This window comes from Agelaius phoeniceus, chromosome 13 (genome assembly GCF_051311805.1).
Source record: "Agelaius phoeniceus isolate bAgePho1 chromosome 13, bAgePho1.hap1, whole genome shotgun sequence".
In the NCBI taxonomy this organism is placed as follows: Eukaryota; Metazoa; Chordata; class Aves; order Passeriformes; family Icteridae; genus Agelaius; species Agelaius phoeniceus.
In genome coordinates, this window is record NC_135277.1 from 11,855,790 (window position 1) to 11,869,710 (window position 13,921).

The 13,921-nt window shown below is 43.3% G+C and overlaps 1 protein-coding gene across 1 annotated transcript in view; it reads right to left on the reverse strand.

The window, feature by feature from the left end:
* Window positions 1-13,921, reverse strand: part of LOC129126482 (tropomodulin-2) — a 24,803-nt gene continuing 10,882 nt past the window's right edge. The window contains exons 3-9 of the mRNA XM_054642404.2: window positions 11,222-11,344; window positions 10,090-10,176; window positions 7,296-7,426; window positions 6,604-6,711; window positions 6,182-6,325; window positions 5,732-5,876; window positions 1-3,695 (exon numbers count right to left, since the gene is read on the reverse strand). Of these exons, the coding sequence (XP_054498379.1) occupies window positions 3,661-3,695; window positions 5,732-5,876; window positions 6,182-6,325; window positions 6,604-6,711; window positions 7,296-7,426; window positions 10,090-10,176; window positions 11,222-11,344 (773 nt within the window). The 3' untranslated portion in view covers window positions 1-3,660. The remainder of the gene's footprint in view (window positions 3,696-5,731; window positions 5,877-6,181; window positions 6,326-6,603; window positions 6,712-7,295; window positions 7,427-10,089; window positions 10,177-11,221; window positions 11,345-13,921) is intronic.

Consider the following 13,921-nt stretch of genomic DNA (forward strand, 5'->3'; position numbering starts at 1 on the left):
TCCTTTGTGAAGGTTTATTTAGAAAAACCACAATGCTGGGGAGTCACTGTTACATAGCATGGTAATTCTCTTCCTCTTGAGCAATATGCACCACACCGTGCGCATGCAATTACTTTTGTTCCAGAGCTAACACTGTCATTTATACATGTACACATATGGTCCTCAGTGCACACTACACTTCACAGGGATGGTAGGACACACACAAAGTTGAGCTTTTCCATGAAAAATCTGTATAAAAAATACAAACCAAACTGAAGCAGTCAACACGAGAAGCAATGTGCAAAAATAGACAGTTACTCCTGAATGTTTGCTTAAGAAAAAGGGACTCTTCTGTCCTTGTTCCCCATTCAGCATTGACAATGCCAGATGTCTGAAAGTAGGATATGAAATAACTGGTCACATCCTGCCCCCCTTCATGTTAGTTGCAGAGATTTTTAACCAGATAAATAATCCTGTATTAGTATGAAAGTCTGCCTCCAAGCATCACCACTGTGTGCTGTTGTTGCATCCAACAGATCTTTATATTGTTGGAAGGTCTGACCTGGGGCACTCAAGGCTGGTGACAACCTAGGCCTTGTGTGGAGCACACAGAAGAGGCAGAACCAAGACATCTCTGGTCACTGAGCCCCCTGGCAGGGGCTGGCAGCAGCTGCCTGCAGAGAACAGCCAGGGCTTGGGAGCTCTGCTTGCCCTGCTGGAAGGAGCCTGGCCCCCAGGTCCTGGCAATGGGGTGCACAGCTCTGCTGGCTCATGGTGGGGCTGGTGTGGGAGATGATCCCCCCAGGGTGAGGCTCCTCCCTGCAGAGGAACCGTGGCTGTGCAAGGGGCAGATGAAGGGGTGGAGAGCCACAGAGCCTTCCCCAGCCAGGTCCCTCAGTCCATGGTGCAAACTGGGGCTGCAGAACACCCCTGGCTGTGTAAGGACGTGTGTGGCTCTGAGCAAAGCTGTACAGGTGCTGCAGACACCATGGAGCAGTCACACCAACCCATCCTTGTGAAACTGCTGCATGCAAACACCAACACTGTCAATGGCAGCTAAGACTAGAAATGGATTGCACTTGTTTCCCTTGAACACACACGTACCACAAATAAAGAAAAAATAACCATTAAAAAATCTTCAAACAGTTGATTGATAATTGGGATTCCCTTGGTTGGATTAAAGGAAAAGAAGAAGAAATTAGGGGCAGAGTGCTTCCTATCACTGAAGGTTAGCAGTAACATAATCTTTAGGTGTTGTGGATGAGGGTTCTTCCCACCCATGAAACTTCATGGTGCAAAGCCCAGTATTCCCCTTGTAATCCAAATGGTTTTTAAGGATTCTATTTGAGCCCATGCAGAGTTAGGACTGTATTACAGAACTTGTAATTTTTTTTAAAAGGGAGATCAAAGTTTTTCACAGCAAATCCTGCATGGATCCAGGGAAAACCTTAGCAAGACTCCCCTGTGTATTTTGTTTTTTACTTGCAAAACAAAGGTTTCGGTTTATTCTGAGGAAGGGAAGAAGTGGAAATTTTAGAGACTGGGAGGGAAGTAAATTGTAGAGACTTCTCAGGGAAGTAAACTGTGGCTGCTGCACTTTACATCCCAGCTCAGCAGACCACTTTAGCCAAGTATTTTAAGTGGGATTTCAGTGAGTGTTATTCCCTTTGGACCCCACTACAAAGACCAGTATCCAACAGGAAGAACATTGCCTTGGACCTTCTCATTTCCCTTACAAAAGGCACAGAGGGAGGGTTCATCCTGTTAGCTCACACCTCAGCAAGGTGAAAACAACGCTCAGGGAACTGTGCCAAGCACCCCCAGGTCTCTGATCCCAGGGCCCCCAGCAGTCCCTGTTGGCTCAGGAGCATCCTGCAGTGACTGTGGTGCCCAGCCCTGTCTCAGAGAGGCCACTGTGCCCCAGCTCTGGCTGCAGGAGCATTTCTGCAGCTTCCTGAAAGCTTGGGGTGTGTGACACACCTGACCTGAGCATCCCTGGGCTCTCACAGCATGCACCTCTGGCTGTCAGTCAGCTGTTGGCAGTGATACAACTAGTAGTTTTAGATGGTGAAATACACAAAATGAAACATCAGACTGCATTCTTACTGAAATTCTGATGCTGTTGAGCATTGGGATTAGCTGCTGCTTCCTGAGTGCTTCCCACTGGGTTAAGATAATGTCCAGCATGTCAGTTAAGGCCATGATTTAGCAAAGCATTTGTGCATGTGCTTAAATCTGCCCTTATTCAGATAAGCACTTGTAGGGGGATAGAATATAAGAAAATAAAGATAGTGTAGAAAGGAGTCTCATCCCTAAGCAGTTGCAGCTGGGCCAATTATCAAAGATTAGGGGCAGGCCTGACTCTAACAGGCCACAGCTGTAACCAATGAGGAGAAGATGCTATAAAAGAGTGGGGTGGGTGGGTGAGAAGGGAGCTGGAGTCAGTTGGGTGCTTTGTGAAGAAGAAAGAGTCAGTGCTCTGAGGAGCTGCCCATGAGAAACACCAAGAAGGTGTGGAACTTTTGTGAGAAGGAGACAGCAAGATGGAACCCCTGTGGTAAGATGACAACAAGCACTGGCACAAATACTCATGTGCCTTGTGATACAGGGACAAACCCCAACTGCAGCATATGAATGTCAGTCATGTGGCTCTCCAAACTACCCCTTTAATGTCTTTCCCTGGTAGCACAGTGGCTCTCCTGGATTAAGCATTTAATTAATCTTCATCTAAAAGTTCCTGAGAACAGTCCTATAATGCTAACAAATGTACATAAATACAGAACTAAAAAAAGTCAAACTCATGGCTCAAAGCAAAACAAATATTGCTCAGAATACTTGTTTAGATTAAGATCACTAGCTGTAAACTGTGCATTCTAGTAGCAAACAAAAACTTGTTGGCCTAGGAAAAAAATCTAAAACATTCAACGTGATTGGCAGCACTAAGATTATTTTACAGTGTGAAGTAAGAATAAAAAACATCAGTGTAACATTGCAAAATGATGCAGGTAACCTAAGCTCATGTAAACAAGTACGCTTTGACAACGTTTGCACGTCCAGGCGTGACCCTGCACTGGGAGCTGGGCGGGTGGAGACCCAGCAAGGGGGACAGGAGCTGTTCCAGGGTGCTCCCAGCTGCCCAGATCCCTGCAGGAGAGAGGCTCAGGGGTGTGAACCTGCAAACCTGTACTGGCATCACTAGCTCTACTCCTGGGAGCAGCCCATTGCAGGATTCAGTTCAGCAGGACTATACACACAGGTGAGGATTATTCACAAACATAAGGCATTGCAGAACTTGGCCCTAAAATTTCTATTTTCAGCAGAGAATCCCTTATCCATATACAAGGTGATATTTTTATATATCAAAAAGTGTCTAAAATAAAGGTCAGAGTCACTATATGTTATGCTCAGTAACACAGTTAAGATGCTGCATATTGGCTTCAGATACTGCAAACCATTTTCTTCATTAAAATCAAACCAACTATGAACCTTTCTCATAAGAATTAAATTAACCACAAAAATTAAAAGTGAGCAGGCTCTGTTTTCAAGGTTAAAAGGAGACATGAACAGAAATCAGCAACTCCCATTGCAGTAGTTTTCCAGTGCCTTCCCCTGTGAGCAGTGAGCACTCTGGGACTGCAGTGGTGGATTCTCCAGTGCTGCCTGGTGTCCTGGGCGCTGTGGCTACTGGCGCTCCCCTTCCACCCGCTTCTTCCGCACTGTGGGGGAACAAGGAGAGTCAGCTCTGCCTTCCTGAGAGCACCAGACAGCCCTCCCAGGGCATGCAGCCAGCACAGAAGGGAGGAGCTTCTGGGAAATGCTCAGAAGAATGACTATAATCAATATGTACCATAGACCATCATGCTCAATGAAATGATTGTACCTAAACTGCGTTTTCTGTGTCGCCGACTGTAGAATTTCACCAAGTGTTCACATCAATATGTTTTCCACAAAAATCTCATTCTGAGTTTAAGGTTTTAGATGATTAAAAAATCACCAGTTCCTGCACTTCCTTCCAGTGATTCCATTTAGATTTTATTACAGTTTTATTGTTCTTTTAAATGACACTGTGTTCCAGCTAAATTGATATTGGTCTGCTCCAGTCTGCAGTGCTCTGGATTATTTAAGCTTTAGGCATCAAAAATTAATGACTTCTGTAATTGCACAGTGTATACTGTAGGTAAGCAATAGTCATATTCTTTTAGAAAATAATTTGAAGTACTCTGAATTACCAATATCTGTTAATATTGGCAAAAAATATATTGGACCTTCAATTACCTGTTTAAACTTCACATGCTCTGACTGCATTTGATAATCAGTTAATTAACTCTGTTTTTTTCACTGGAAACCACATAGGTTGAAGTTGCCATTTAGCAAAACAGAGTGGTAAACCTTGTGTTTTGGGCAGGATTATTTTGACAAGCAGTGTGAATTTTTACAGCACTTAAGATATATTATACCTGGTACAGAGCAGGTTTAATTGGGCAGCATTTGCTACTCCACATTCTAATAAAATGCATTGAGTCTTTTCTGACCTGGCCAGATAAGATTTGTGAGGTTCTCCTGTTTGTGTGATACAAAATTTAGTGTTATGTCAGTGTCACGTCCTGTTTCTGATACTGAATGGCTGAAGCACAGAACAAAGCAGCAGAACTTGATGGATGAATGTTTTTCACCACAAAAAGTCAATAACAACAATATATTACTAAACATCTCATTACTTTACTAACAGGAGGTTTTTTTCATCATGCCTTTTTGGCAAACAGATTGCATTATTCCAAAGCCTGCAGTGTAGCATCAGTCATTTGTGTCTGCTTTCAGTGTTCTGTTCATTTATTTTATTGAATTCCTTTAGGAATTCTGTCCTACAAAATCTTGAACAAAACCAAACAACACAAACAAATTAAGATTAGGATATAAGTCTAATGACAAGTGTTGAAATAATGGGAAAAATGGGTTTTTCTCTCTTTGTAGATGGGGTATTTCAAATACCCTTCTGGAACACTGACAGGAAAAATAGTATATAGTTGGAATGTTTAGATATTGCTAAAAATTAAAATTTCAAACACCTAAAAGTATATATGAAAGAAAAAAGGTTTTAGCTCAACTTTTATCTTAGTGCCCACAGAGAGAAACCCAAGCTGCAACCCACAAAGTCATCATGGTTTGATACCCCAGTATGAAGCAGAACTGATTAAAAATATAAAGTTTAATTTATTTTTTTCCCCTTCCCACTCTAAATTTCTTCTGCCCAGTCATCTCCTGTGTATTCTGTGTACTGAGGGCAGAGCATGTCACACTCAGGTGACACTTGCAGGGTTTTCTTGTCTTTGCCTGCCCTTGGTCACAAAAGCAGGAGGGTCTGGTTTGCTCTCTTGGCTGGGCAGGCCTGGTCCACCATGGGCTGGACAACAAAGTCAGGACTTCTGTGTCCTCTGAGAAAACAGGATGGGTTTGACTCCTCATTTACTGGCCAGAACAGCTGATAGAGCAGTGAGAAATTTAGGACACTCCATAAAAAAGGCTGAAATAACTCTCCTTCCCAGAAGGAGCAGGAGAAAAATGGTGGCTCCTAATCCCAGTAAGATCTTTGCTGTTCCCTGCTCTAGAGCCTGAGGAGCTTTGCCTCTCCCCTCACACAGAGCAGTGTTTTGCTGTAGTCAAAATTCCATCTGAATGAACAGACAGGGAGAGCTGTGCCTGGGAAGGTCAGGGCTGGGCTCACACAAAGAAATGATGAGTAAATGCAGCTTACCCAGATCATTGTTTTTAGTGATAGCTGCTGCTACCCTGGTTCTTGGACCTTGTTTTGTGAACTGGTATCCAAACTTGAGAATCCTGGAGTTCTCCTCCAGCATCTTGGCAATCTCCATCTCCACAGCTGTCCCAAGCTGCTGCCTCTGTTGGGGATGTAGTGAAGTGTCCCCAAAAGAAAAGGAAACATTTGCTTTCAGATGAGAGAGAAGTAAGAGGTTGCATTTAAGTACTGGGGTGCAAACTACAAAGAGAGTCCCATCCCTGGAGATTTTGCCTGGGTTTTCAGTAGTTTTATTGAGAAGTTTTCCACCCTTTGGTGGAAAACTGACTGGAGACATGACTGAGCCACAGAGGCTGCCTTGACTTTGCCAGAGTCCCCTGGTAGAACCCTCTGGGAATCCACACAAAAGAGAAACAAAAGTGAGCTTCCCCAATGGGCTCTCTTTACCTGGTTGTCAATTTTAATCTCTGTTAGGGATTCATTCTTTTTCAGTGCATCAATCAGTGCCAAAATCCCTGTCCCAGTGATGAAGTTGGATTCTACATTCAGACTCTTCAGTGTTTTGTTCACTTTCAACATATCTGCAAATGCCTGAAGGGCCAAAAAGAGGGAACATGAGATAACATCTTGAAAGTTTGAAAGTTTCAGGGAATAGCAGGGAATCTGCAAACCAGAGCTTAGTACCAACAAGAAATAAAGCATAAATATGCTTAGAAGAATGGAGAGGTAGATCAGAAGAGATTATATTTCTACTTTTCACAGCCATAGGGAATTCCTGCAAGGGAAAATAAAGAATGTATCCTAAAGCAGACATGGACCTACTTAAAATTTGTTGGTTTTTATTTTCTCCCAGTAATGTTAAAACTTACAATAGCTACGGGGTCATTGCTTCGAGTAGCTGCAAGACTGAATGTCTTCACATGTGTGTTGGTTTCCAGAGCTTTTGCAAATTCTTTCAGTGTTGGAATAGGAATATTCTAGGATAAAAAGACAAATCCAGTGATTAGGAAAGCCAATCACATTGCTGATTTTAATGATTATGAAACTGATTGATGAACAAGCACAGTCTATGCAAAGGAAACACCCCAGCTGGTTTTAGGAGTGTGTCAGAGTGGGCACAGTGGTCCCCAGAGGCTGGAGGTGCCTGAGATGCCAGCACTGCCCAGAACTGGGTCAGGCCAAGGCCAGCACGTGACCCTCTCTGAGCCACTTTCTGTTCAGTCTCCAATGCCAGCTCCTCCTCCTCCTCCTCCTGCCTGTGTGGGCTGATTGAATTTGGCCAGTGATGATTACACAGTACCCATGAGAGATCTTCCTTCACAATCTGCTGAGAAAGGCAGCCAAGGGGAGTCACCCCTGGGGCATTTAATCAGCATTTAATTCAGGATCAGGAACTGATGACCTTGGAGCCTCTACAACAGTCCTTTCCCCACCCCTTCCCTGAGTGCCCTGCTTTTTCTGAACAGCAAAGAGAGACAAAATTTGAGGATAAAAGGCACAGGCTTTGGAAGTATTTGAATAAATACTCCTATGATGGCATGGACAAAACCACAGTATCTACCTTTATGTTGTTGAGATTAACTTCTGTGAGACTGGGATCATTTGCTTTTATCCTTTGTAAACTTGCTTCCACATTGGTAGGATTAGGTGGCTCCTCAAAGATGGGCTTGACCTTTTCACCTTTCACCACATCTGCAACACAAAATCTCATGAAATATCAGCCTAGGAACAGGCACCATCCCTCTGGCAGTTCCATCCCTGTTTAGGTTTGTACTGCAGCAATCCAGAAGGGGTTATGAGAGCCACAAAACCTGCAAGTAGGATTATTATCCCCATTTTATCCCTGCCAGGCCCTCTGCACCTCCTGTGCACCCAGAGCTGTCACTGGAGGCTGAGGTCAGGCAGGCTGGGCAGCATTGTCAAGGGCAAACTCCTCCTTTATATAAAATCCCTGTACAATTAATTGGAGCCAAAGCAGCTTTGAAGAGTATTGTTTGGGATGTGATATACTGCAAGGGCTGCTTTGTACTTTGTCTAATATCTGTAAAGAAAAGTGTGCTCAGAACTTGCCCAATGTATTAGTGAGAAAATGCCCTTGCACCTATGAATAGGCTGTGCTACATAAAGCAACAAGAGCAGGAGGCCCCTCAGTTTCCTCCTCTCAGCTGATAGTATCAGCCTTACTTTAAATTCAATTAGCTCTTGTAAAATTGCAACATCTGCACTTTAAAAATAATAAAACTATCAAAGCATGAAAAGTAAGTCTGTCTGCCAGCACCAAGATTTATGAAATCTTTGAGTAGTCATGTTCCAAAGAACTATGGTATTTAGTGCTGGAAGCTATGAGCTATAAATATTCTCAGAGATGCATAAAAATCATAGCTTAGAACACAATTAGTACTTCTAATTCCCATGCATATAGTTGTGGAGATTAATTTATGAACCCTGCCTGCCACTAGAATGTTGCTGACCACAAGTATGTTTGAATCCTTTTATTTTATGCTGCAGACAGGGAGAGGTCTTGGAGCTTTGTGTTCAAGTGTCAGTGTAGTACACATTGCTGTTCATTGCAATGGGTAAAGGTTCATGCCATATCATGGGCCAAAAGAAAACCACATCTTATTCAGAACTCATAGTAGAGATGGTCATAGATACATCTTGAGCTGGTTTTCATTCTGCTCTCTTTGATATCAAACCTTTTTTTTTACTAATTACCTGAGAGACCTCACATATCCCTGATAACACTTCAGCCTTTCTAGGCAGCTGGGAATTGAAAACTACATTTAGAGAATTCACCTTGGATGTAAGGATAGAAAGTAAACAAAAAAAGCAAAGCAGTTTTTGCACTTGTGGCAGCACCCTGCCAGACTGGGAGCAGGGGAGACACAAGCACTCTGTCCTCAGGTTAGACTTCACAGTGTACTCAGGCTAGAGTCAGGAGGAACTTTCATTTTCTACTTCTTGTTGCTTTCCATGAGTTTTTTATTGTTTCTTTAATCATGGTGCTGTTTTACCACATTGATGAGCAAATTTTTACTGAAGCATTTAACTTGGCTAAGGAAAGGTATTGCTTTTGGACCAAAGAATACAGTGATGTGATGGTGATTTTCTGGTTCATAGGTCTGTGATTGGAGCATAGTTTAGCTGACTCACATAGCTGACTTTTTGACTTAGTACAACAAAAATATTCTGAAATCTAGGAGGATTAGTAATGCATGCAGTTGCCTGTTATGAGATAGATGGCAGCTCACACAGGGCCCCACTGGGAAGGCCTGCAGAGCAGCTTTATCCTGAGAAAAATGAAGTGACATGGTGTCCTGTCTGCTTTCCCACCTCCCATTTAGCAATGGAAGATGGAAAGGAAAGCCCTTGGTACAGATAGCTGCTGTTCTCATGGCCTGAGAAGAAGAAAACATTTTTTAGTACTGTTTCCCTAGGAAAGGGCATTCCACAGTTTTGTCTTAAAAAGTAAAGTTTAGCCCACTAGATATCCAGGGCCTGGAGGTGACAAGCTCTGGATCAAGGCTTGGCAGCTCTCAAGAAAAGCTTGGAATTCAGATGCTCCATTTCTCCCTCCATCCAGCCTCCTGTGGGCTGCTGAGCTAAGATCAGATTCACCAAAGGTCTGTTTATTCAGTGGAAACATTTCTGGATTTGTTTTTAGTAACTGCAGCTGTTTCTCCTGGGGGATTTCCAGAATGATTCAGTTTCCTGTGTCCTTAGGGAGCCACAGAACAGGCACTCTGCACCACTGCCACAGGAGCCAGGTGCAGGTGGGAGACCAGAGGGAGTGGCTGGGGCAGGAGCACATCCAGGCAGGCTTTGCCTCCCTGTGAATGCAGCTCGAGGTGACTCTGGTCACAGATGTGACTCTGACAGGGATTCTGCCACATTTGAGCCCTTGTGGTTCAAATAATCACATTACTTGTGGTTACAAGTAATTTTTCAGGTGTGTAAGTGTAGGTACCTGGGGTGAGATGGCCTGGCCTGAACTGCAGCCAATTCTTAGCTACAGCTCACTCTCTTTTCTGCCTGCTGCCTAAACTGAAATGGAATGGAAATTTATATGTCTTGGCCTCTTAAATACTCCCACTCTTTCAAGCACCTCTGCAGAGCCAGATACTGCTCTCTAGGAAAACAAATTTCCTTAGGAATCATCTGTTTGTACACTACTGTTGTTATTATAATGAATTTTAAGATCGTATTTACTTTTAAAAGTCACCTTTCATGATGAGTTAGATCAATCAGAGTTAGGTCCAGTGACATGACACTAAATTAGACCAACAGAGCCCACCTACAGCTGTAAAAGTTCCTAAAGATGACATGCAGCCCACAAGAGAAATCTGCTTGCTTACTTCTCACGATTCCTTTTCCATCTTTACCACGGGCTCCTGCTTCATCAAATTTTGGGTTGTTGACCATGTTGTGCACTCCAAGAACAGCTGAAATGTGTAAACACCAGCAAGAGGATACAATGTTAATGACAGGAACACAGACTGCAGGAAAGTGTCTGCTATAAATTGTAGTTTAGTTCCCCAAACAAAACGCCCTTCATAAAATGCTAACTGTGTGCGTCATGCCTGCTTGTAGGGAGAGTCTTTCAGGCTCCAAATTCTGGAGATACAGACACTTCCAATATAGATTTTTGAACAATTGAGTCAATGTAGGATGCATATCCCAGAAGTGCCAGCTGGAAGGAAGCACTGTGGGTCATCTTGTCCAGCCTCTCCCTCAGGCAGGAGTGCTGCCAGCTCTAATGAGGTCAGCCATGGCTTTGTCTGCTGGACTCTGAAAACACCCAGAGATGGAAATCCCACAACCTCCTTGGGGAAATTGTTTCAATGCTACACTCCTAATCACTTTCCTTCCCTAACATACAACCTGAACTTCTTATTACTCATGTTCTATTGTTTGGTGCATCTGAGAATCTCACTGTACATGTGATGAGCTTAATGCATTGCCATTGCCACCAGGGTTTCCAATGGAAGCACATCGATATTGCCATTCTTGGAAAATCATCAGAAGCGGTGAAGATACCCAGGTCTAATCACCTGGCAACCAATTTTCTCATTCAAGGGGTTAGATTCCAAATTTCCTCATGGATTCAGGACCTTTATCCACTGTAACAAGTTCATCTGACCATTTGGGATGTCAGAGTTGAGAGGAGGTGGCTGCAGTATGCTAAAACAACGTGGATACAGTGGGATGAGTCAGTGCCAGCACCCCAGCCTGCAGTGCACTGTCCACCCTTCCCCTCCCCAAATCACATGAGCTGCTTCATCTCCCCCCCTGGCCTGACACATCAGCTTGAAGCAGAGAAGTCTGAAATGCAGCAGCTGTTGAGTCACACTCCAGCCATCCTGGGCAACGTGTGGCACATCAGAGCAGCACCAGGGCCAGAGGGGGCACCATGAGACACTCCTGGTGGCAGGTCTGGCCAGAGCAGTGCTGCACATGTGGGAGGATCACATCTGCATGTTTTCTAACCTGCAAGGTCATAGAGCTCCGTGTCAGAAGCACTGGCCAGGGCCTCTTCTAGCTCTGGATCCAGGGTCACCTTCTCTTCCGTGCGCGTTTCTACAGGCTTCTCTTTAGGGATAAATATTTTGCCTAACATAAAGAAAAAAAGCCAGAGGTGAGTAATGAATTATTGGAACAACTTCTTTGCCTGCTGGCAGCAGAGGAATAGGTCTGTGACAGTGGAACTGCTTGGAAATACTATCACATGTGTGTTTTTCTCTTTCTTACTTGATGTTATCCTCCACACCAGGATCTTAATAAGTCTAAAAATAAAAGGTGCAGATTACTGCTCTGTGTTGGTGATTATTATTTTAGGAATTTGCTCTCAGGAGGAGTCCCAGCTGGGATTTTTCTGAAGGTCCTGTGTCCTTAAATAGGCAGAATCAGGTCTACACAAAAAGCTTGCAGAAATTTTCATCCTTATATTTAAATGAGGCACCAGGAGCAGTTAAACCATTCCACTGCAAAAATCTTTCAGTTCATGAACTTCCATACATGATCCTGAAAGCTCAGCAATCCTGTTCTCTTCCAGTAACTCAATTCAATTCCCAGCCCCTCCAGAGTATCTTCCCTCTGTGTCTCCTGATGATCATTCACATAAATAGCCTTACCCTGATCATTTGTGCAGGCCTGAAAAGTCTGAACTGAACCACATCTTGCCCAAGAAAGACTCCTGGCATATTTGTTACTCTCTGTATCCTGCTGAAACCTTTGGGTTAGCAGATATGTGTTTCCATGCAATATTCCCCCAAGACTGAGGTCATTGGCCTGTCTGCTGAAATGAGGAAAATGCAGGATAAATCCAGGAACAGCACAACAAGTTCCACTACTCCTTCAGGCTGCTGTGGTGGTTAACCTCAGCACTGTGATGATGTAGCTGCAAATTGGAGTGGGGCCCTTTAAATCAGAGCTAAAGCTGCACTTTAGTCACCAGCACTGCTGGGCTTTTCTCTTTCTTTTCTTCTACTTTCCTGAGCAGCCCCCACAGCCAGTGCAGAACTGGATGATCCCAGGATCAGACAGTGCCATTGCTCCAATAATTGAGGGAATTCCCGTGATCAACTGTCCCCTGTGCCACAGTTCCCCTCACCCTGTCCCTAACAACCACTTCTCAGGCAGGCTTTAATTAATCCTGTTGTAATGATGATCTTTGGTGCAGGCAGCTTTGGCCCACTGTCAGCTTTAAGTTTTCATTTTGTGCAGCTTTTACACTCTAGAAATAATGCTTGAAGCATTACATCTAGTCCTGTGGCTTTCTGAAATGTTTCTAAAATAGTTTAATTTAAACTCTATTAGTCATCTTGTTACCATTCATAAATGCAATTCTGATGTTTAGTACTGAATTACAGATGTTTGGCCTCTGGTTTTTTCAACACTGTCATCCTTCTGTGACTTCATTTTTCCCCATTATGGTCCAAAGTATCATTTTCATGTAGTAATTTCCAATTCATTTATATCTTTTATACAAGTTTGTCTACAGCCATTTTTATGCTGTCAGCTTTCATGACTCAAGTCACTGAGTAAACTCAGAAAAAAACTTTAATTGATATCTCTGAAACTCTGGCAAGGTTTATTGATACATGATTCACATTATTTACCTTAGAGATATTTCTACCAAGGCTAAACCTCTTCTGAGTAGAAATTGGACAAAGAGTTATGCAGAAAGTCAAAGCAGTATCATGGTATGATTTATTTTTCATGTGATACTTTAAGTAAGTAATCTTTTTAGAAAAGGCTTCAAGAAGATAAAAGCCTTTGGTGGGTGAAAGGTAAGAACCATTTTAACTATGACTGCATTAGGTGACAGCAATTAAGGACAGCCATCCCAGCAGCATCAAACAAGAATCAAGTGGAAATCTGGGGTAAGAAACACTGCAAAGATGGGGCAGTCATGCTCTCCAGATTTACCAGCAGCACAGCTGGGCAGACTTCAGACCTTCTCTGTGCTACCTGACCTCAAGTGTTGGATGGCAGCTTCCAGACATCACTGACCAAGACTTAACCTGATGCCAGCTTGACTATGCTGGAGGCTAGAAAACCAAAATCAATCAGAATATTTGAGTAAACAATCAGTATTGAGGAATGCTGCCCAGAAAGGGTTTTCCTTTCAGACCCCTGGTGATTCCATGTGGGTTTCAAGTATTCAGTAGGTTGTTTGAGGTATTGAGGGAATCTTTATCCTGACTGATAACACTGATCTGTAGCAGCAATTCCACAGGGCCCCAGCCTGTGGAGACAAAGCATCTCCACCAGGCAGGGAGTGATTCTTCCCAGGCCCAAAACCGAGTCACACTTTTAACAAACACTGATCCAAGTCTGTGCTTTCACACATAACATGGTAAAGGGACACAGGACCTTGAGTTTGGACTAAACCGGGCACCATATGTGGTGTAGTTGGTCTTTAAGGACTTTGGATATGTGAAGGTCAAGTGCCTTGCATAGCAAGAAATCAAGGGGTAATGGAAACCTCTAGAGGCTCATACCTTTTCTGTACAGTTCACATATATAGGAATACAATTTTAAACATTTGTTTCAGGCATATGTAATTCTTGGATAGCAGCCTGAATCTCATTAAATGTGTATATGATTCCCAATGATAGGTTCATTTAATGCATTCTCGGCAAATGAAAAAAAATCTATTCTTGGTTCTATGAAATATTTAAAGGG